Source organism: Manacus candei, unplaced genomic scaffold (genome assembly GCF_025592945.1).
Source record: "Manacus candei isolate 608988 ecotype Guabito, Panama unplaced genomic scaffold, ASM2559294v1 h1tg000049l, whole genome shotgun sequence".
Lineage (NCBI taxonomy): Eukaryota > Metazoa > Chordata > Aves > Passeriformes > Pipridae > Manacus > Manacus candei.
This window is the reverse complement of record NW_026138097.1, coordinates 6,831,856-6,854,851: the sequence shown is the minus strand read 5'-3', so window position 1 is coordinate 6,854,851 and position 22,996 is coordinate 6,831,856. Positions and strand designations below refer to the sequence as shown.

General features: G+C 40.4%; 1 protein-coding gene across 3 annotated transcripts in view; it reads left to right on the top strand.

Moving 5' to 3' along the window:
- The window catches only part of KCNG2 (potassium voltage-gated channel modifier subfamily G member 2), a 58,337-nt gene that overhangs the window by 21,062 nt on the left and 14,279 nt on the right, over positions 1–22,996 (top strand). For all 3 annotated transcript variants that reach the window (XM_051798903.1, XM_051798901.1, XM_051798902.1), the window contains exon 2: positions 8,584–9,407. In XM_051798903.1, coding sequence (XP_051654863.1) covers positions 8,652–9,407 — 756 coding nt within the window. In that variant the 5' untranslated portion in view covers positions 8,584–8,651. The remainder of the gene's footprint in view (positions 1–8,583; positions 9,408–22,996) is intronic.

Here is a 22,996-nt window from a genome sequence, read left to right as displayed (position 1 = left end):
GTCTGAACAGAGACACCAGATGTGCACAAAGAGAGTGAAGGGCTAAACTGGACAGATTTTAGACTGGGAGCTATACTTTTACCAGATTTTGAGGCTATTCAATACCATGTGAAATTCTGTTTGATCCAGTTCCTGTTTACTGCAACCATGGATTAAGTATACAGTCTTGAAGAGACTAAAATTAAAAGGTATTTTATGCAATTATTTTAATATTCAACAGAAATCATGTTGAATTCAAAGGTAGAATTGTGTTTAAATAGAGATGGAAATATTTTTTAGGTCAATGCATAATTGACTTATGAAACACACATGAGAACAAGAACGTCATCTGCAAAAAAACAATGAAAATGCATAAAATCTAGTGTTCACTAATTAAAGCTAACAAAAGAAGCAAGATGCATCTGTATACAATTTATCTTTTCTGCAAATGATTTCATGTGGAAGTTAAAAAGGCTAGATCTACATCTGAAATCTGTGAGCAGTTAATAAGAGCATTTATTCATAGAATTATTTAGGCTGGAAAAGACCCTTAAGATGATTGAGTTCAACCATTAAACCAGCGCTGCCAAGTTCACCACTAAACCATGTTCCAAAGCGCCATGTCTACACTATCTCCAGGGATGTTGACTCAAACACTTCCCTGAGCAGCCTGTTCTAATGCTTGAGAAGTCTTTCAGTGAAAAATTTTTTTCTCATATCCAATCTAAACTTCTCCTGGCACAATTTGAGGCCATTTCCTCTAATCCTATTATATTCGAACATATGTGTCCAACAACTATTCATACAAACTTGTGAATGGCCCTGAAAGAGACATAAGGACAGGTACAAGTTATTAGGAAAAGTGCCCCAGCAAATCAGTGTTTCTGAAATCAGAATTTCTGAATGTGCAACTGGGCCAAGGGTGGCATCACATAGTCAAAACTTCTTATTTCCAGTCAGAAATCTATTTGCTGTATTCTGTACTAAATCAAGCATACTAATCATCTGGGTGGGAAGCTGTTAAATATAGTATTGCAAAATCCAGTAGGATAGATCAGAAGTAAATGATCAGTGTTAGAGGAGGAGCAGAGCTCAAGCTAAAACCTGCTTTTTCCCCCTGCAGTGATCTACAGATCCACCAGAACACCTGACTGTTAATTCTGTGATTCGCAAAGACACCAAAACTCCTTTGGTTTTTCATACTTCCAGAATTTTGGCAACAGAAATGAGACAATCTGTTTAATTTCCTGGGCGAGAAGGATAAACAATGCTGTTTTAACATACTACACAGTCTGTCGCTTTTGCATTTAATAGTGCCATTCACATTGTACCTTAGGCCAGCTGTGGGCATGTAATCATGACTGGAGTAAATATTTTAAAAACTGGATTTTGACGACTGGTTATTCTGAAATACAGCAATCTAAGGACAGGGAAAGAAATATTTCAGATTGGCAATTCGCACCGAGTTTAGTACCTTGTCTGAGTCTCTTAGACTGGTTGATTAAACAGAACACTAAAAGGATTAATCATTAAAGCCCTTAAAATAAACTTGTATTTGCTTCATGGAAGAATAGAAATTTCACCATCTAGTGGCTGCCAGTCAGGGTCAAAGTTACCCTGTTCACAGGGCTCAATCACTGATCAAGAAAGTGCAGACGGAACACGTTTATATTTTAGGCTCTTGTCACTGCATACTTGATTGCAGTTAACAGGAACTGGATCAAACAACTCTCTATGTGCAATCTAATCTTCTCAGACTTTGAGACATAGAGGTTGTGGTCTGAAGTCTCTTCACTTTAGCACATCAGCCACTTGGTGCATATCTGGTGTCTGTTCACATATTCATGAAACATGAACTGAGGATGAAAGCATATTTTATGAAAGTATTTTTCTTGTAGCCAACTGAGGGTTAATACACTTAAACAAATAAAACTTGCTTTGAACATGATGCTCTGTTTTGTTGCAAGTAGTAATAATCCTATGGGGAAAAAAAACTTACCTGCCTAATCCTTGTAGGATCTGCCTAAACCTTGCAGTCTCTTCTTGTTCATTATTTATAGTTCTGTGTGGTGAAATACACTGGGAAAGCACTCTGTGTTTAGGACTTTTGTGAAATCTTGAAGTTCCCTAGACTGAACAGAATTCTAATTCTGGGGAGAATGCAAAAACAAGCAGTGTTTCCTCTGTCTGCCTTTTATCTAGCATGCCTGCCTTTGTCTGCTGCGCAACTGAAGTGTGCAAATAGCTTCATAGAAATAATAGTTCCATTCTATTTAGGGTACAAAGATAAATGAACACTGAAAGCTTGTGGAAGTGCAGGATAATGTTGGGTTTTGCTATGAAGATACAAGCAAAGATCCCATTCTTCAGGTAGTTGGATCAAATCTCTGATTTCTCAAAGATGTCACAGTGTTAATACTCTCACTATAGAACTCTGTAGAACTGTAGTGCAGTTACACTAGATAACTCATAGTCTGTCTAATGGAGACAAATAGCTATGGACACATGTCAGAATAATTGATGTCGAGTCAAATTAATTTGATTTGATCATTTAACAAATTGACTTGTTTCAGCTAATTACATAGTGTGGCATAAATGTGATTAGGGATGTTCAGAGAAGAAAAGTATTCCTTTTTTCCTCCACTAAATTAATGAAAATTTTGAGGAAAATGTACACTCGGGGTATGCAACAGTGTCCAGTTTCACATGCTGAATTTTGCAGCCTCCATTACAGCATGAGTCTCCTGGGCTTCTGAACTGACTGATGCAGCATCCTCCTCAAGGTCCCCAAAGTACTCTCTGAAAAAGACTCTCTTAGCTATTCTACTCCACGCCTACACAAGAAACCCCCCTGTCTCTGTTAGATGGAGACATCTCAGCTAGGTGTGTAAGTGGTGTCACTGCTTCCTGTAACCCTGATGAAGTGGACAAAGTGAAGGACTGTTCAAAATTCTAGTACCTTCCAATTTCTTGGTCTACTGCCTTCCCTAAGCAGTGGCTTAGGAGGTCAGGGATATTAAAGTTTGCTGATACTAAATACAGAAATACGTAAAATTCAACTTTTTTTGGTTATGTAGAAAATACTCGCTGTGAAATCAGCCCAACTCCCCTTTGTCCTTTGGAGTGTGTCCTTTTATAGATTATAGTGGGTTTACTCTGTTCTAATTTCCATTTATTGCTTTTTTTCTTGAACATTTTTGGAGTAAAGCTGGCAATATATATAGCAAATAAGTTATATTTACATTATTTTGATTTATTTTTTCTTGTTATAGACTCTTTTCAAAATTCATTCCAGCACTGATTCCTTTACTTAGAAAGCTTGCAGAAAAATGCTTGGATGCTTCTGGTTTAACCAAAGTTACTTAGTCTCACTTTAGTTCCCTGTTGAAACTACACTTTCATGACATAGAAGTAGCAAAGCAGAGTAGCAAAGTAGCAAGGCAGAGTTCAGACTCCTGAGGTGCTCATTGGGCTACAAATATATTGAGGAAACTTGAAATAAAAATTCAAAGTAGAGTGTGAGAGAAATACTGTCCATATTTTTGTATAATGGAGCTTTAACAAAAGTCTAGAGATCCAGGTAGAAAGTCTTGGATCTGTATAGCTGTGGTTGATGTGTTCCCAATTTTGTGTCCAAGTTGTAGTCCCCTGAAAGGATGTGGTAGCTAGGTGGGGTCCAGCCCCTTCTCCCAAGTAGCAAGTGACAAGAGGAAATGACCTCAAGTTGCGCCAGGGGAGGTTTAGATTTGGTATTAGGAAAAATTCCTTCACTGGTAGGGAAGGAACTGGTAAATATTGGAACAGGCTGTCCAGGGAAGTGATAGAATCACCATCCCTGGAAGTGTTCAAGAGGTATCTATTTTGTTTTGTTTCACTGGGGTTTGTTTTGTTTTTTAAATCTGTGTATTTCTTGCACCCCATCTGTTCTGTATGTTGTAAGACTTGGGCAGATGCTTTCCTCTCCATGTTTCAACAGTGCCTGGCAGGGACTCGTAACTGGAAGTCCACGTTCTACTGAATTGTGGTAATAGAAGAATAACCCAGATCTCCTGAACCTCCTCACCCAAAGTGTTAGCTGTAATATCACCAACTGGATGATCAATTGCATGTGTAAAGTTTACTGTTAAAGTGATTGTGTGTGTTGTGATTTATAAATCATATCACAGGCAGAAGTAGGAATTACTTTGGTCCCAGGCAGCAATGTCAGGTTTCAGCACATCTCTGACTGGAAATGGCTGAGCACTGCAGAACAGATTCACTGACTCAACTCCCATTGGAATTGAGAGAAAACATCTTGTGATCACCCTAATCTATGTTTCCTGTCTGTGGCTTTAAATTATGGCACAATAACCTGTACTCTGTCAAAATGTGTTTCATTTCATGAAAGAAATCTTGAAACATCAATTACTAAAAGGCCTTGTGGTTTCTTTTTGCTATTGTAGTATGAGCATAAACCTGCAGTACTTTGTAACTTACAGCAGCAGTTAAAAAGAGACTGTTTACAAAATCACGGAGTAGTTGAGGTAGGAAGGGACCCTGAATTTCATCTGATTTAATTTCCACTGCTCAAAGTGGCATCAGCTAGAACAAGTTACCCGGGACTGTGTCCAGATGGGTTTTGAATATCTCCAAGGATAGAGACTCCACCACCACTCTTGGCATTCTGTTCCAGTGTTTGACCACCCTCACCATACCAGATTCTTCTGTGCAACTGCACAAAGACCTCTGAATTTTTCTTGTTTTCTCCCTGTCTACATGCATTACTGTACAGGCACTTCAGAGCCACCTAGTCCAGTTGATTTCTCAGAAAAGTTGTAAGTGCTTTGCCCATGACACTTTCCTGTAGGTATACCCTCATTTATGTGCACATACTTCATGCAGTCACCCTCAGCACAAGATCTCTCTTGACCATAGTACCCTGCAGTCTTTGCTTCACCACTACCTCCCCATCATCCCTGTTTTATAGCTCTCCTCGCCAGGCTGATCAGCCTGTCGGCAGGGATGTTTTGCCCTATTTTTCATTCTTATTCAAGGCAGCTTGAGACCAGTGGAGCCACAGGCAAAGCCACATGTGACTTAGACGCAACAGTACTGATAGAATAGGACAATGAGGAATGTTTGTGTGAGGAGCAGTGATGGGAGTGGAAAAAGTGAGAAGGCAGTGAGTCAGGAAATAGCCCTCTCTCAATTGAGAAAATAATTCAACAAAAAGGGGAAGCAGTTGTGTGCTTATGACATTTATTTAATCTTTAAAATCTTTGATGGAAAATACTTGTGTTTTGAAGATCTCAACTGTCTGTTGTTGACACAATTTGGCTGAATTCATGTGTGCATGAATACATATACATACATAGACGGCCAAAGAAAATACTTCTTAGTGAATAAAAATTGTTTGACTCTACTTAAAAAAGAAAAGAATCCACAATATGTATGACCCACCCTGTATATGATCATCAAACTGAAACATTCATGCAGCATTTCTCCCACAGCATTGTAAAATTATGAACAACAAATATAGAATCAAATTCTGTCCTTCATCCCTATGATGGACAGCTTATTCCAGACTGTGCTTTAATAGTCTTTCCTGCACCCATGTGTCAGATTAAATGGTAGAAATGCCAACTGGATGATAAAGTAGTATCATTTCTGGAAGTATTGGCTTTTAAAGTTAATCTTCAATAGGATGCTTTACTGCAGGCATGTGCATACATCAGATAACCTTGGCATGCAGAGAGTATTTTAAGACCCACATAATTTTCAAACACCCTTTAATATTTAGTGAGAGTCATGATACATTCCATGCACATAAGATCAGAGGCAGACCTTCCAGGCTTGTTTTACTTCTCAGGATAGATGCCAAATTGGGAACCCACAGTGATGTATTTTGTTTTTCTCTAGGCAGTTAATGTGGCAGAAGAAGCTTTTCCATGTTGTTCCATTGACATCTGAGCCCTGGTCTTGGTCAGCCATCTCACAGAGATGGCAAGGAGAATAATAAATACAACTGTCTTCACATGCTTATCTTTTAATCTGAGATTTCCAAAACAAATGCTGCCAACTAATAAGGTATGCTAGTATGGATTCTGGGATCTTGAAGTGTGATGTCAGAAAATTCACTGTAGTAGCTAAACTCCAGCACCTGGTGCTACCAGTACTGTCCAGAATCAACCTGTTAAACCAGAGGCAATACTATCCATAACTACTTCTGTTCTCTTTCTGTTTATCCACTGACGATACAAAAAAAGAAAAAAAAAAAAGCTCCTTCCTTAAACTTTACATTTAACCAATGTAATTTTATATCCACACATTTACAAAATAAAAGATTCAGAGATTCAGAGATTTTGTAGCAAACCAACATGCTTACAGATTTTCACATTGAGCTAGCTGCTACTTAGAAGGAGGAAGAAGTACATGTAAGATTATATTCAAAATAATTCTATGAAATTTATCTGGTCCCTTTATGCAGCAACCTGCTACACGAGGGAGAGGAGAAAAGCATATCCTGGCCTTGATCTCAAAACAATGTAAACCACTTTTAGTATGTTGACTTGTAGAACAAGTGAGGCATGAAAACAAAAGCACAAAGCTCTCAGTAGTGGCAGTGAATATTTTATCTTACCAGCAGAAAGCAACAAGAGACTAAATCTTTAAAGCATATGCTGTGCTGACAGTGCTCACTCATTGTGGCATTTGCAACCCCAGCTGCATTCGAGCTTGTGCCGTAGACGCACCGTAAGAGTGTGTTGCTCCTATTGCCCTTTACTGGCCCTTACCCAGGTGAAGGAGCTTTTCTCTGTTGCTCATACTGCCCTGTATAAACAGATGTTCAAACAATTATTTCTTTCCCTGAAGTGAAATTGGAGAGATTTTAGCATCATTAGCTCTTCTGAAATTTTCACAGTTCTGAAAAGTATCTCTAGATGACTGTAGCTTTTTGTATGTAAACCAACCTTCCTGACCTTTTGCAAATATCCAGTGTAAATGCCATTCTAAAATTCAGTGACTGAGTCCTTATAGAAATGTTGAAGCAGGAGTACCACTGTTATTGCTGTGTTGTTGTTTGAGTGCAATTGGTAAGAATATTTAGAGGGTGATTCAGTGCTATGGTAGCGAATATTCACCACTCTCTGTCAGAGATCATTTTGACTAAGTCTAATGAGTTAAGAGTTAGTTTGCTGATTAAAGATAAAGGAAGATGCTCCTCTGGGAATGTGTTTCAATGTGTGTGCTCTCTGATTTTTCCTGGTACCCACTTGTTTGTTGTTCTCTCTCAGCTGAGGCATGAGATTCAGAGGGAATTGGAGAATGTTGCTTATAAATTATGGAGTTACTGCCTCATCCTGTCATCAATTATGTCAGTCTATCCTTCACTACTCAGCTTTTTCTCCTATCTTTTGTCAACTTGTAAGGTTTTTACCTTCCCCAGTAAAGGCTGTTCGCCATCACTGCATCCATTCTCAGTCCAGGTCTTTTGTGTGGAATCCCAATAGTCCGACCCTGATTTCTTGTTTCCTACTTCATATTCGAGCAATTCAGGAAGTTTTGGGTGATTCACAAGTGCAATTACATAGTAGCATTTCAAGACATCCCCAGTACTGATTCGGAGAGACTGCTTTGAAGAATGTGGGTGACTAGCTTTAGAGAAAGTAGGGAAACGATGTGGATTGTGGTTTGGTAAAGGAGGGGTAAGCAGAAGGCACAAGCTAAATCCTGGAATTATACATAATAAGCATAATTCCTGCTAAATGTGACCAGTTGGGTTCTGCGCTATGCAGAAGTAAGAGCAGCAACCAGTTCACTTCCAGCTCAGCTTCATTCTTAGGTTTGATATCCCGTTTCAGAGCTGCTGCCAGGCTTCTTGGCACCCTCTCCGTCTCCTACAGCCAAACCCACAGAAGAGCCTTCAGCAGCTCCAGCGTCCCAGGCAAGCTCTGGTTTCGGCTCAGACACAGCATGCCCACCTTCCTACCAGAGATGTCAGTAGTCAGGAAGGCAGGTACTCCAGCATAGAACAAAAGCTTTTCTACCCTTAGAAGTGGGGCTATTCTGGTAGATACTCCCAATATAGCTTTAATCCAATTAGCTGGGGTACCAGTGGCAAATGGGTCTCCATAGTGCTATGGAGATTCAGGCACCCAAACCTGGGTGCTGGCTGCAGGCTGGATTCTCAGCTCCCAGATATTCATTGCTATTGCTACCTGGGCATAGTGAATTTAAATTGGGAATTACCCACATTTCTGCATTTACATTTCTGACTGTACTGTAGGTGTTTGTTTTATCCTCACACTATGGGCATTTTGTAATAGGAATATTATGTAGATGGGCCAAAATAATAAAAAAAAATTTACAACTAAGTTTCTTTATTAAGTTGCTAAAATGTAAATTCATTCACTGACTAAACTCTCTTGAAGTATCAACATGGCTTCTGACCTGATTGTAGTTTAAGTTCTTTCCCCAAGCAACTATCAAGCAAAGATACTCCTAAAATAATAGGGGGAAAAATAATGCCACGGGGATAAGTCTCTTGGGGATGAGAGGATAGGATTGTTTATCATCTAACAATGTCCTACTTTTATTGTAATTTTAAAATCCTTTTTTTTACAGATAGACTTTCTGGCCAAGCTTCAGATGCTTTTGTTTGAGTAGCCGCAACCTCCCTATGGACTCAACAGATGTATCACGAAATGGCATTGCTCACTGGGAATGCAGATCCTGAGTTCAGCACTTACTCCTTCAACAACTTGGAAAACCTGTGTGAAGTGCAAACCAAGAAAGGATTCTTCTACAAAAAGGCCAAACTTTTGCATCCTGGAGAAGACTTGTGCTGCTTAGCTCGCATCGATGACCGGTCCAGGTTTGTGATCATCAATGTAGGCGGTATTAAATACAAAATTCCATGGACCACCTTGGAGAACTGCCCCTTGACCAGGCTTGGGAAGCTAAAGTCTTGCAACAACTATGATGAGATCATGAACATCTGCGATGATTATGATGTTAGCTGCAATGAATTTTTTTTTGACCGTAATCCTAGTGCCTTCAGGACAATCATGACTTTCCTGACAGCTGGGAAGCTGAGGCTTCTCAGGGAGATGTGCGCTCTTTCTTTCCAGGAGGAGCTTGTGTACTGGGGGATAGAAGAGGACCACCTGGAGTGGTGCTGTAAAAAGAGATTGCGACAGAAAGAGGAAGAGGCAGCTGAGGCCAGGCTGTTTGAAAGGGAGATGGTATTTAGTGAAACTGCGCAACGTGCCTTCCAGGACACTAGCCGGTTGAGTTTGTGCATGAGAAAGCTTAGGGATATGGTAGAGAACCCCCACTCAGGGATCCCAGGGAAGATCTTCGCTTGTATTTCAATCTCTTTTGTTGCCATCACTGCAGTCAGCCTCTGCATCAGCACCATGCCAGATGTCAGAGAAGAAGAAGATCGGGTGAGTGCAGCTTTTTTTGGAGTAAAGCGTGTTTTGCATTTTGTCTCCTCGGGGAAGGTGACAGGCAAAATCATTCCAGCAAATATGAAGGTTTTGCGTTCAGTACGTAAGGAGTGGAGGGCTGTCTGGGGTAGAGCACACAAAGCATTACGTCACTTCAAACTGAGGGAAGATTGGGCCAAACACTGCCTTGCCAGAACGGCTTTGGCAGTTCACACCAGCAGATAGTTTTGCCCAACAGGTTTGTTTTCTGACATCTCTAACCAGATGACAAACCAGCTATTGTGGGGATAAAAATCAGCCTTGATTGTGGCTTAATGTTTTGAGATTAGGTTTAGAGTTAACAGAGCAGTTTTCCCTAAGGGTACTTTAACACTTTGAATGAACTCTCAGTACCCCAGTGTAAAAACCATATCTAAAGTATTTTGATGTTATAGGGTGAGATAAAGGCCAAGGAAGCTGAGGCAGCAACTTAACAGCAGAAACAGAGCAATTGTCCCAATTTTCAGATGTGTTTAGTATTCTCAAGTGTAAGCTGTGGATGATTTATGCCCTTGAAAATCAAGTCTTACATATATTTTGTTTATTCTTCAGTTCACCAAATTCCCTAAGGGTTTAGTCCCTTATTTTGTGCAAGCAGTTCACTTTCCTAGGATTAATTCTATGTATGCCAGTGAGAGCTTATCTGAAAAATGATAGAGGAGGACATCATGTTTTATTTACATATAGGCTGAAATGCAGTCTAAGGGATCTGGGAGGTGGGGATGTTTTGAAGAGTTCATGGCCTTTCTCATTTTACCCAAGTCCAAGCTTGGTACTAAATGTGTGGGCTTATTTCCCAGCCCCATGGTTATTAAATGTGGTTGTGAACTTCAGCTACTAACTACTTCACCCCCCGAAGTTCTGCCTCTCAGCTGAAAGCTAAGCGCTCCTGGAAGCAGCAATCTCCCTGTGTGCCATCACCCAGGGGCTGGATGGCTCGTCCCCCAATGCCACTAGCAGAAAAGAGGGTGGTCATTTACTGTTTTGTTGCACTGGAAATAAAATGTATGCTGATGGAAGATGGGTCCAGCCACTGCAGAGAGACCCCTGCGTTTGACTGATTACCTCATGTACCATTAAATCCACCCTTTGCTTGCCAGGTCTGTTGAGATTACACATCAACTGAGTATTTTGATATGGAATCAGACTCACTCAGTAGCAGCCAAATAAAAAGATGAACCATTTGGTATGTTAATTGATATATGATTTATTATAAGATCTCTATTTTAAAGGCTTTTTATGGTTTAAAAGTTGAGGATACTGGGTACTAATTAACACTATATTGTCCTAATAATTTTAAAAGAAATATCATTTCCAAAACACATGTCTTTTACTCTAATTAACCATCAGTTCTCCAGTATCTTGGAATTCTAAGCACAAGGGATATTTTACTGTTGAAAACTGAGGTGTATTTAGTGTTCAAATGTTCCTGGGTTTAAGTGAGAGCTGAGCAATTACTTCTAGAATTCACAGAGGTTAGGCACCTTATATTATTATTAATGGTATAAACATAAATAGGGACTCATAATAATTGGCTAATAATGTTTTGTTGGGTGGAGCAGGGTAATAGTGAGGATAAAGCAAGAGTATGAAAGAAGCCTGGATTTCTTGGTAAGCTGGGACCATTAGAAGTAGCACATTTTCATAATCAAATGCAAAACTATGCAATAAAGATGAATGCAGACTTGCTCTTGTAAAAGCAGAGTCTGACTCCCAAAATGAGATTCTAAATAGGATTTAGGGTACAACTACTGTAAGTTCCTATTGCAGCATAAAGTCAGAAGGGTTAATGTCACCCTTGAGTATCTAAGCTGAGGAGCAGTGATTAGAAGCTGGAAGATTTCTTGTGCCTGTATTGGTGAGACTGACATTAGAATGCTGCAGTCGACTCTCACATTACTATTTTTAATGGTGTTTTGAAAAAGTGGAAAAGGGTGAAAAAACCTGTAAATCTTAGACACCTGTAGAAAATGCCATACAGTAAGAAACTTGAACATTTCAGTTAAATTGCATTATTGGGAGGAAGGTGAGTGGATTAAGCACATAAGTGGTTTTTTATGAGGGGAGGAGAACTGTATCATCTAAAAGACCTTTAAATTAAGCAAGGAGATGATGCATGGATAAAAGCTGAATCCTGGGAAATTCATATGGGAAACTATATGCCAATTTTTAATACCACAGTGATTAATTACTGGGACAGACTAGGAAGGGAATTAGTGGATTTTGTATTTTTAGACTTTTTCAGTTCAAAGCTCAGTGCCCTCCTGGTAGGTAGCCTTCAGCTAAACACACTCTATTTCAATCAAAAGTAAATTACCAATCGCAGATCAAGTTACAAAAGCGAAATGCTTGCAATGCAGAGAAGATCAGAATAAATTCTCCTATGTTTTTCTGTGTCCTTACATTCTAAAAGCACAGAGCTCCTGCAAATAATCTTTGTTCTGCTCTTTGCACAGGGAAGGTCTGTGGACAGATTGGAAAGGGGTATTTTGTTTGAGACAAAGGTGGCTCTCTTGCACAGGGGACAGGTGAAGGATCACTTCTGGCTGGGTAGGGAATCAGGCATCTGCCCACATGGAATCACTTGTAAGGTCAGAAACCTAGGCTGCAAACTCTTTGTGTGTACTCTCTATGTGGCTTAGCAAGCCAATGCAGCTCTTCACATAACAGGTGTGGAGAGAAGAGAGATCATGTGAGTTCAAATTCATGTTAATCATTCTGAGCTGTGTCCCCAATATCTAGATTAAAATTTGTGCCCAGCGATAGTTCTTTGGTCTGGTTTTGCAGTCTCCTAACAAGCAGAAAATGGATTTTCCAGGTTTTCTGGCTGGCATTACTGTTGTTATGGTTCTGTGTCAGAGCTGGTGTTTTTACAGAAAACAAGAGCTCTATGTGCCATCTATCTCTCCTGTTATTGCTTCAGGGAAAGACAGAGGAACCAATCATGAAAAAACCCATGCTGTGGTTTTGCTGGGGGAAGCAATTTTCCATACCCCAATCCTTTAATACCATCTGAATGGATGAGCTGTTACACCCAGTGATGTCCTGCAGAGGTGTAAATGACCTCAGACAAGATGCAAGTGTGGGATCTTGAAAGTTAGAAGTAATGACCAAGTGGGTGAGGAAATTATTTAAGGTGCCTGCCTATCTCTTTTAAAATACAGCAGAAGACTCAATCATACATTTTGTTAACTTTATCAAATGGTCCAGATGTTCTGGATGACAGTTGCAATCCCTAGTGGTTTAACAAGAATGGTTTAACAGGGAAGGATGGCGTTCCCCTGTACTATATATGTCTTGTTCTTACTAATGGTCACCTTGATTCACCTTGTGTTACTCTTTTTGGGAAATAGTATCATGTGTTTCAGATGCTGCACAATTATCAGTAAAGTTAACAGAATCAGATACTAAATTATGTTTTACTTACTGAAGTAGGACATATATTTTGTCAATTTTTTCTCATTTAGCTTTTATTTCCTGATTAAATTAAATAAAATCCACTGGTCCAGTAATATGTATAATAGCTGCTTCTGGAAATTTCAGGAAAGGGATACTTCAAATGTATAAAGAAAACAAACCTGTGAAGACAGTCACATTCTTCTGTGTAAAGTAACAAGACAATGCTAATTTTTTAATTTCAAAATTTTCAGAATGGGAGATTTCTATGTAAGATTTAGATTTAATGGTGAAAAGTCTTCTCTAAAGGTAAAATCTGCTGAGACACAATCGTAGCAGGAACCCTCAGTCACTGAGTTCTTTCAAGACCACCACAAAAGTCATCTCCAAGATGTAAAAATATCCAGAGGCATAAAAATATCCTTAAGGCATTTTAGGCGTATGATACCTTTAAGTGGGCTTCTCAACTCTGTAAACAAATGGCCAGGCACTGAGTGACTTAAGGAAAGCAGCTAATACATCAGAGCCTTAAAACAGATAGGGATACCTTACAGCAAAAACTTTAAACACAGTAGGAGCTGAACAACCAAAAGACATTGAGAGATTCAGCTTGAAGCCAGATGGTCATCATATTGAACTCTTCATTTTTTTTCTTGTTGAAAACAGAAATGTTGACCATTTCTATCTGAAGAAGTCTTCTTTCTTTTGTTAGACAACCTTCTTCATCACAGAAGAAAGGGTAGTGAACTCAGACATTAACATCAAATAATTTGTTCTGATTCACAAAAGCATTTATAGGCCTGAGTACCCCTGAGCTCAATCATTTGTACTACCACAGTGTAAAACAGGAGAAGCAGATCAGTGGTTGGGTGCTGGAACAGGCTTCCCAGGGAAGTGATCACAGTACCAAGCCTGACAGAGTTCAAGAAGCATTTGGATGATACTCTCAGGCACATGGTGTGACCCCTTGGGAATAGTCCTGTGCAGGGCCAGGAGTTGGACTCAATGATTCTTGTGAGTCCCTTCCAATTCAGCATATTTTGTGATTCTGTGATACTTCCTTCTTCACCGTGCTTCCTAACGTGTTGGGAAAAGCTAGCCTAATTAAAGATGCTATGATAGGAAGTTACAGTTCAATAACCTTCAGCTAAAGAACATTACAACAAAGAGAGAGGTTTATAAATAATGAAGTTAATAATAGCTCATAAAGAAGCCAAAACCATTTAACCTTCTAAGCTTAATTTACACGCTGTTCTTCAACTTTCATAATGTTGATAATAGATAAATGGTGAATGTGTGTTTTAAACAATCTTGTGACTAAAGATTTCATTTCACAAAGGTACACACAAAAGTAATCTCAGACAAGGTTAAAAGAGTCTTGTATAATGATTCTCAACAGCTTTTCGTAGACAAGCTGCTGCTGTAAGGGGTGCATGAGCAGACAGTGAGGTGGATTGAAAATTGGCTGAATGGCCATGCCCTGAGCATGATGACCAGTGACACGAAGTAGTTGGAGGCCACTAACTAAACTAACAGACCCAGGGCTCTGTACTGGGTCCAGTCTTGTTAGACATCTTTATTAGTGGCCTGGAGGATGAAGCAGAGTGTACCTGCAGCAAATTTGCTGATGACAGGAACTTTAGGTGAGTGACTGATAGGTCAGACAGTTGTTCTGCTGTCCTGAGTTACCTTGCCAGGCTGGAGAAATGGGCTCAGGAAGCCTGTGGAACCTCAGCAAGCTCAGCAAGGAGAAATGCAGAGTCCTGCACCAGGCAAGGAACAGCCCCTTACACCAGTGCATGCTGGAGGCCACCGAGATGCAAAGGAGCTCAGCAGAATAGGACCTGGGGGTCCTGGTGGACACCAAGTTTACCATGAGCCAGCAATGTGCCCTTGCAACAAAGAAGGCTGCTGGTATCCTGGGCTGTGTTAGGCATTGCTGGCAGGTCGAGGGAGGTGTTTTTCCTCTCTGCTCAGTGCTGGTGAGGCAACACCTGGAGCGCTGTGTCAAGTTCTGGGTCCCCAGTACAAGAGAGATATAGGCATACTGGACAAAGACCAATGTAGAGCCATGAAGATGATGGAGGGGCTGGAGCACCTCCCCTACAGGAAAGGCTTGTGAGAGCTGGGACTGTTTAGACTGGAGAAGAGAAGGTTCAGGGGGATCTCATCAATGTGTAGAAATATCTGCAGGGAGGGGTCACAGAGGACAGAACCAGGCTCTTTGCAGTGGTGCCCAGTGACAGGACCAGAGGTGACATAAAACACAAGCATTTACCTCTGAAATACCTTTTCATTGTGAGGGTGGCCAAGGACTGGTGCAGGTTGCCCAGGGAAGTTGTAGCATATTCATCCTTGAAGATATTCAAAAGCTGCCTAGACACAGTCCTGGACAACTATGTGGCCCTGTTTGAGCAGGTAGAAGGGGCTGGACCAGGTGATCTCCAGAGGTTCCATGCAACCTCAACCATTCTGTGATTCTGCAGTTATAACTATTGATTTTATTAGGTTTGTAGTCTAAATAGGTAGCTCAATAGGAACACATACAAGATTCACAGCCTCAGTGTGTCAGAAATGTCATTTTGTTGAATACTATCTTATCTCAAAACTCTTGCAGTTTGGGGTCCTTCTAGCTGGGGCTAACACATTTTTACATTAAATCATTTGCTTATTTTGGTGAAAAGTAATGTAAAGGAGTAAAACAATTGTTGGCAGTGCCTAAAATGCCACTCTGCTTGAGACTCTGGAATTAAGCTTTTCATTGCTGGATAGCTCATTTTTACCACTTTCTCTCTCTTCTGACTGTTCAGTTGTCATTCTGCATGTGATAACAAGATCTTGATTTTAACTTAGAGACTCATGTGATGCATAGATGGTTTGTTTTCATGAATGAAAGTCTTAATAAATTGCAGCTTGTGTTTTTCCTTTCTTTGTGGAATAAACTGTTCTAGAAATTACAGCACAGTCAAAAAAACCCATGCATTTAAAAAAAAAAATCTCCCCGCTGGTATTACAGATAACTATTTATAGTGTATAGGCACTGAGGGTGACTTTTTATAAAAAGAGTCTTGGGGAATTGGACTAACTAATTTCCCTGGGGATCATCTGAGAATTCGTTATACCGTTTTTTCAGCTCTGCAGTTTAAATGCCAAAAATTATGAGCTGTAACAGCATCACCAGTTTTGGCATCTGAATTGATCTACTGTACTTGTCCCCTATACTGCTTGTTTGCATTTTGTGTTTGCTCCAGACACTTCAGGCCACATCTGGCTGGAGGCCAGGGAAAGACCAAATGACTCACTAGCGATTGTCACCTGCCTTTTCTACATCGTGCACAATGGAGTTCTTATAGACACATGAGATTCATATTCAGTTTCACATTCCCATGTCCTTGCTCAAGGGATGTAGCACTCAGAACACTACAGAACTGTATTTTAACTAAAAGTATGGTGTTTCTTTTTTTTTTAAATTTCACAAGCTTAAATTAGGTTTTCTCCTCAGATAGTACTTAAATCAAAATGGTAACACATAACAAATTACAAGCCCTGAGAACGTCTTTTACCCACAGCTCCAGTCATTGGCAATATGAAAAAGTTTACTTTCTTGTTTAGGTTCTCAATTGGCCTTATGTAGTTCCATCACCTGTTTTGTTTAATCCTGCCCTTAGATTGTGAATGCTTTGTGACAGAACATCTTAATCACAATGTCTATGACCATCATAATAACAGAAATAAAACTACATCTACCTGGTGTTCAGGTACATGGGTACACTCTTTGTGCTTCAGTCTGTGAGCTACATTTCTAAGCAAGAAAACCCTTTTCACAAGTGAGACCAACTTGAGACTCATGCAAGATGCAATTACTGTATGATATCCTTAGAGTCCAAAACTGAGGAGTAACTACAAAGTTTGCAAGTCTGAGTCATCATAGTATGGTCTCCCAGCTCCTCTCTGATGGTCAGAGAAATTTGCTGTGCAAGTTGTCTTTCAGACAGCTCTGGTTTGTCCGAAAGCAGTTGAAAGTGATGGGGTTTGATAAAGTAATGTTGCTTCTGTGTGCCACACAGACAGCTTTAAAGTCAAGGAGTCAAGAACCTCTATACTGCTCAATCTAAAACTTAAATGTCAAGTTCTGTGGGGGATTTTGGAGTGGTGTGCATCTTTTATCTGACTCCTATGGAATTTATAAGACCAATCGCAGGAAGTTCTCTGCAAATATCAAGAAGTGGTGATCATGTCCTTTGATCATTTTACTGGTGTGGCAGTTTGAGCCACATTAGAAATCCAAAATCCAATTTCCAGGCTCCCCCACCCCTTCCCAGAATTTATCCCAACACCAGAGAGAAACTTTCAGGCCAGAGGCTTCTATAGGGGGAAGGGGAAGTATATACATTTATTTACACAAATAAATACTATATAAACTAAAGGCAACTATATATATATATTACATTTCTATCAGTCCTTTAAGCCCCTCCCTTTAACTTTAGTCCAGGAAGAACCTTTCAAGGTTGCGAAGTAACCAGTCTGTCCCTTGTGGGAGTGTTTGGGGACCCGAATGCTCCCCCCTCACCAAGCTCCAGCTGTTTGTGGAAGTTTTTCCTCTTCATGAAGTCCAAGAAAGTAGCTTTGAGTCCTTTCTCCTCGGTTTGCTGTGTGACCTCTCTTTCTCAGTCTCCTACCTTGGTTCGTAGGCTGCTGTAGTGTAGCTTATCAATGTACGGGTCTTGGAATGTTGATTCCTCCTCTAGGTTTTCGGCTGTCTTGCATTTAAATCACGGCAGAGACCTCCTCCGGGCCTCTCTCTTCGGTCCATATCCAGTTTTGCCTGGGATTCCTTTCCCTGGCTCCGAACTGTTTCGTCAGCAGCCCGTCCACTTGGTTCTGCTTCAATGCTGAGCCTTAAAATCCACCCCCCACCAGCCTCAATGCAGGGGGGGGGGAAAAAGCCCCCTAGCCTTGGCCACAGGCAGCTTGGTCCAGTTATACACTGTCCCAAGTGTCCCGCAGCTGCAGGGGGGGGTGAAGAGGGCCTGGCCTCCTCCCTCTTACCTCAGGTGCTGTGAATCTCTTCCTTCACAGCACACACTCCAAATGCTGCCTCTAACTCTGGCCTAGGCAGAGTTGGGGGGGGCCGCAGGGCTCCCCTTCCCCCCGGAGGGGGGAAAGAAGGAGCCCAGCCACCCCCTGGCCTTCTCCACCTACACACAGCAGACACCAACAGCAAAACTGTCAACAGCTTCAGGTGCTGTGTATATATGATTTTTCAGCAGAAGTGAACAAGACAAGTGGTGATTGGCTCTCCAGGGAACACTGCCCTGGCACCCAATCACCCCTGAGCCCCCAACTCTCAGGGGGGGCCAATCTCAAACTATGACAGCTGGTAACTGTGCTTGTCTGTGAGCTATCTGAATTATACAGCCCTTAATGTAAAAGAATACATGTATTAGTCTATCCTTTGTGGATCTGAATCTAAATCTATCCTTTACTGGCTGTCCACATCCAGCTGTTTTATCTCAGTATCTGTATTTTACCAAGTGCAGCATTGCTCTCTTCACACACTAGGAAGACACATTTGCTGCTATCAGTCCCCAGCATTGCTGTTGCACAGCACACTGACCACTGCACCAGCTCTGACTGCTGCTGCCCAGGACCCCAGCTGCCTGGAAACCCCCTGGTCAAATAGCGCACCATATGCCAGCTTTGCCAGCTCTTTTCAGAGATAGGTCTTCCTCCTTGCAGGGCTGCCTTAAGCTGGTAATGAATAGAAAACGTTTGAAGGAATGATTGATTATTCTTGTTATTGGTTGTGTGGACAGAGTGCTGGATAACAACAGGTTGTATTTAGTTATGATTATATTTGGAGAATTCTTACCTGGCGCCTCTTGGGAAAAAAAGAAATTACTTTCTGCAGTCTTTCCCCTATGGAAAAAAAACAAAAAAAACAAAAAACAAAAAACAAAAAACAAAAAAACAAAAAAAAAACCAAAAAAAAAAACCAAAAAAAAAAAACAAACAAAAAAAACAAACAAAAAAAAAAAAACAAAAAACAAACAAAAAAAAAAAAAAAACAAAAAAAAAAAACAAAACAAAACAAAAAAAAAAAAAAAAACAAAAAAACAAAAAAACAAAAATCCACCCTTCCTGCTTCACTGAAGCTCTCTAAACTTTAGCGGACACACCTAGTTGTTCTATCGTGGTAGCTTCTTCAAGAGAAGATAAAGGAAACATGGTCCCAGTAAGAAAATCTTTCTCTGTTGTATCAGGAAGGTTAAGAGGAACACTGTGTTTTCTTTCACTAATAGTTGCTTTGGGATTGTGGGTGGGGAAACAGCACTGTGGAATATGTTTACACAGAGTCCCTTAGTGAGCCTGCAGACCTTCTGCTCAAAATTCCCCCTTTCAGCAAAGTCACTGCCTAAGCTGTTCATGCCTGGCTCTTAACAACTTGGGTCTCACTGCAGCATCTTCTATTGGGTTACTTTTCCCAAGTAAAGAGAGACATCCTTATGGGTCAAGGAGCTTCCCTGGAAGACTTAGAGGACAGTAGGTAACAATATAGACTTTGGGAGCCACACTGCAGTCTCTGCAGTGTTTTAGGCTTAGAAGTAAAAAAAAAGGAGAGTGTTCCTCTGTATTGCTTGGAGATGATGCAAGAGTTGACTAAGATAAAATTCCTGTTGACTTGTTAATAACTTTATTCTATGCCAGTGAACTCTTTCAGTCGACAGAATATTTTCTCATGAATAAATAGCAGGCTAAGGTCTTCTTTTAAATATTGTATAAGTATGCTGCAATATAACATTAATGGTAAATAATTAAACAGTTAAAACTCTTTCATAGGAACACTGGTAACTTCATCACATTGTTAACTGGTTTATGTTTGGTGCAATGTGGCTCACCCAGAAAAATATGCTGCATGTTTAAGTTCTTTTAGTATCTCTGGTTCCACCACCATAGCTACCTATACCTACCAATAGGTTTATTCTCCAAATTTACAGGTAAATCGTCCAGGGGGTCTCTGAAGCAATCTCATGATAATAGTCACTTGGCCTTCAGACATGTTTGTAAAATTACTTTAGCTACTCATCATAGCCTGCTGTGTAATATCCTGGGGATACAGCACAGCTTCTTGTACTCCATAGATTGCTCCACTGACTTTTGCAAGAGAACTTGTGCTCTGTGGGCTTATTGAGTACAGTCCCAGTGTTCTGAAAGAGAGAAATTGTTCATTTATTTGTAATAAAAATATCGTCTGGAAATTTCATCTCAGAGCTGCAGGATATGTTGCTTTCAATTCTAGAGGTTTGGAATGAAAGAAAGCAAACAGATTTACATTTGGCTAGACCTCATATAGCTAGGCTGAGGTAATGAGCTGATTCATCTGTGTGGCACTTAGAAAAATTGCACTAAATCATTCAACTTTATAAATGCTTACATTTTTGTTGCTTAAAATGTGGCAATTGAGATGAAATATGAACGTTTTTGAAACTGGGGGCTTGTTGCAGTGTCCATGGAGACATTTAGATTCAAGGCAAATTGAGTTAGAAGAGTGGCATACAGATGGGAAAAAAAAAGAAAGTTATACAATTTGTTGCAATAGTTTTTAAATAAAGGCTTGAGAAAGCACCAGGAGAAAACTTTAAGGCTGTTGAATTTTCTAAAGGTAAGCATGATATTAACTCCAAGTAAAAAACATCAAAAAGATGGTACTGAGTACAATCAGCCACATTTTTGAGGATGATAGCATAGTTAATTCTAGTCTATGTAGAACATTAATCAAACTTAGTATAATTTTTTTAAGGTTAAAAAGTTTTCAGAAGAAAATAACTTCTGATGTAAGTACTTCTGTAAAACATTTGAACTGGTGCCACATGACATTCTTCCTTAAGAAAAAGGCATGTTTCAAAAACTTATCTTCCATATTAAATGTTTATAGAATTTCTCTTAGATCTTGTAGTAGCAGAAAATCAACATAAGACGTCATCATCCAGTAACAGTGCATGCAGAAACACATGCAAGTCTCTGGTGTTGGCCCAGAGCTACTTAGGTGTTTTGCTGGTGATCTGGGAGAAAAGATAAAGCAATTTTGAATGAAATGTACAGGAAATGACACATTAGAAGTATCTGGTATGGTTAGCTGAACTGATTTGAACATGGGAAGGGAACTGCATGGCCATTAGGAGAGTGCAACCCCTAAGCATAGAAAGCCTAAAGACCCTGGGACAAAAGAGTCCTTTGGAAAGTGGGGACTCTAAGGATTTGGAGACCCTGGTAAAACTTCTGGCTGTACACGATTTCCCATCTCACATGCTAGTTAAGAGACAAAGTGTGAGGCTTCAGATACTGTCCAGATTGGTATCCATTAAGCAGGCAAGTTGAAAAAAAATTTGAAAAAATTATTCAAAATCTGAAAGTTCTGCTTTATAATGAGACACTAGAAGAGGTTTTAATGTACTGAGAATCAGAATAAGAGAATGTCTGTGGGCAACAGTGAACAATAATTGAAACCTGCGGCTAGAGAAACTCATGCTCTAAATTATAGTATGTTACTGTGTGGGTAATTAACAATGGAAACCATTTATCTAGACATGCTTGCATACATCTCGTAGAATTTTTAAATACATTCTGTCAGTCTTTCTAAACATTACAACTCAGCTCAGTTGAAGCCATGCATATGATTCATGAGCCACTTGGTAAGATCCTCTGCTCCACAGGGGATCAGCTCAAGAGCCTCTTCTGACCTTAGAGGTCGATGAGCAATTACCCTCCTGTCCCTGACTTGCTGGTGCAGGAGGTGCCAGTCAGGATGATGCTGTATGTCTGGAACTTTCTTGGCCCTCATGCATATTCAGACCTGAAGGCATTCAGAAGATGAAATAAGCAGTGACAGTTCATAATTGTGATTAAAGGTGAGGGCAGCCAGAAAAAACTCATAAACCTGGAAGCTGTCTGAAGAGGATGACATGGCATGAGTCTGGTCAAGTGAAAGCAGCATCCTAACCAAGGTATCTTGTCCAGCACTGACTATGTTTGTAGGGGGTGCTGCAGGGGCTGAGATATGCTACTGGTGGGGCTTAGCCCCAGCCAGAAACAGGCTGTTCACCAGGATACGTTCCAGCCCACCCCTCTGATGATTCACTCACTCTACCCTCACCTTTCCCTACAGTCACACACATACACACACAAACACTCCCTTTCCCTCCACTCCAGCTCATTTTCTGAGCCTGGATTCAAATAGGAAATACAGAGAATAGTGTGAAGGTCCCAGCCATCCAATGCGTCCTGAGCTGTGTTGGAAAATGGGCACACGCTACACTGGGTAGAGATGATGAGAAGAGAAATTGCAGCACCCTCCCAAAAGGTCTCTGCACTGCCTGCCTGTGAGCAGACACTGCAGATATTTTCTCCCAGTCTGCAGCTAGTTGCCTTCATATACAGTAGAAATATTGGGTATTTTAAGGTAAGTTCTTATATTCTGCACTGCTGTCACAGAAAGCACTGTTTTTACTGTTGCCTTGAGCAGAAAGAGAGAATATGAGAGGGTGTGTTGTTTTGCTGTGGTCAGATCCACCTTGTAAAAATCCATCCTCTTTGCAAGTGCAGCAGCACAACTTCCAGCCTTTCAGTGCAAGGGCAATGTGGGAGCTGACTGCCAGCTGTGCCTGAGCTGCTACCAGCAGGAAAGCAAATCTACCCACAGGCAACATAGGCAAATCCTTCACTTGCTTTCAGATAAGAGTATAAAGGGAAAGTGAGCGGGGGGAGTACGGGTTTGGGAAAAAACATAAAAGGAAACCAGTAAGCTCCGTCCTCCTTTCCTCCAAGAACAAAAACCAGACACCCCCAACTCTTACATCAGGTTACAGAGTTGCAGAAACCAGAAAAATTAATATGGGTCAGTAAAATGGGACTAGCAGTGAGTGGGAGGCAGGAGGATAAGAGCTTGAAAAACAGGAACTGAAAGAATGGAGAAACTGGGAGAAATTAGAGGGAAGATGTACTTTAAAATGCTGTTAAGAATCAGTTATTCTTTAATATGATTAGTAAGAGAGAGAGGGAGAGAACAAGACTGAGATTCTTTTTTAGTGTGAGAGAAGCTTGAGGAGAAGAAAAAGGAAAGAGGATGCTGGGTTTAGGAAGACCACAGTTCT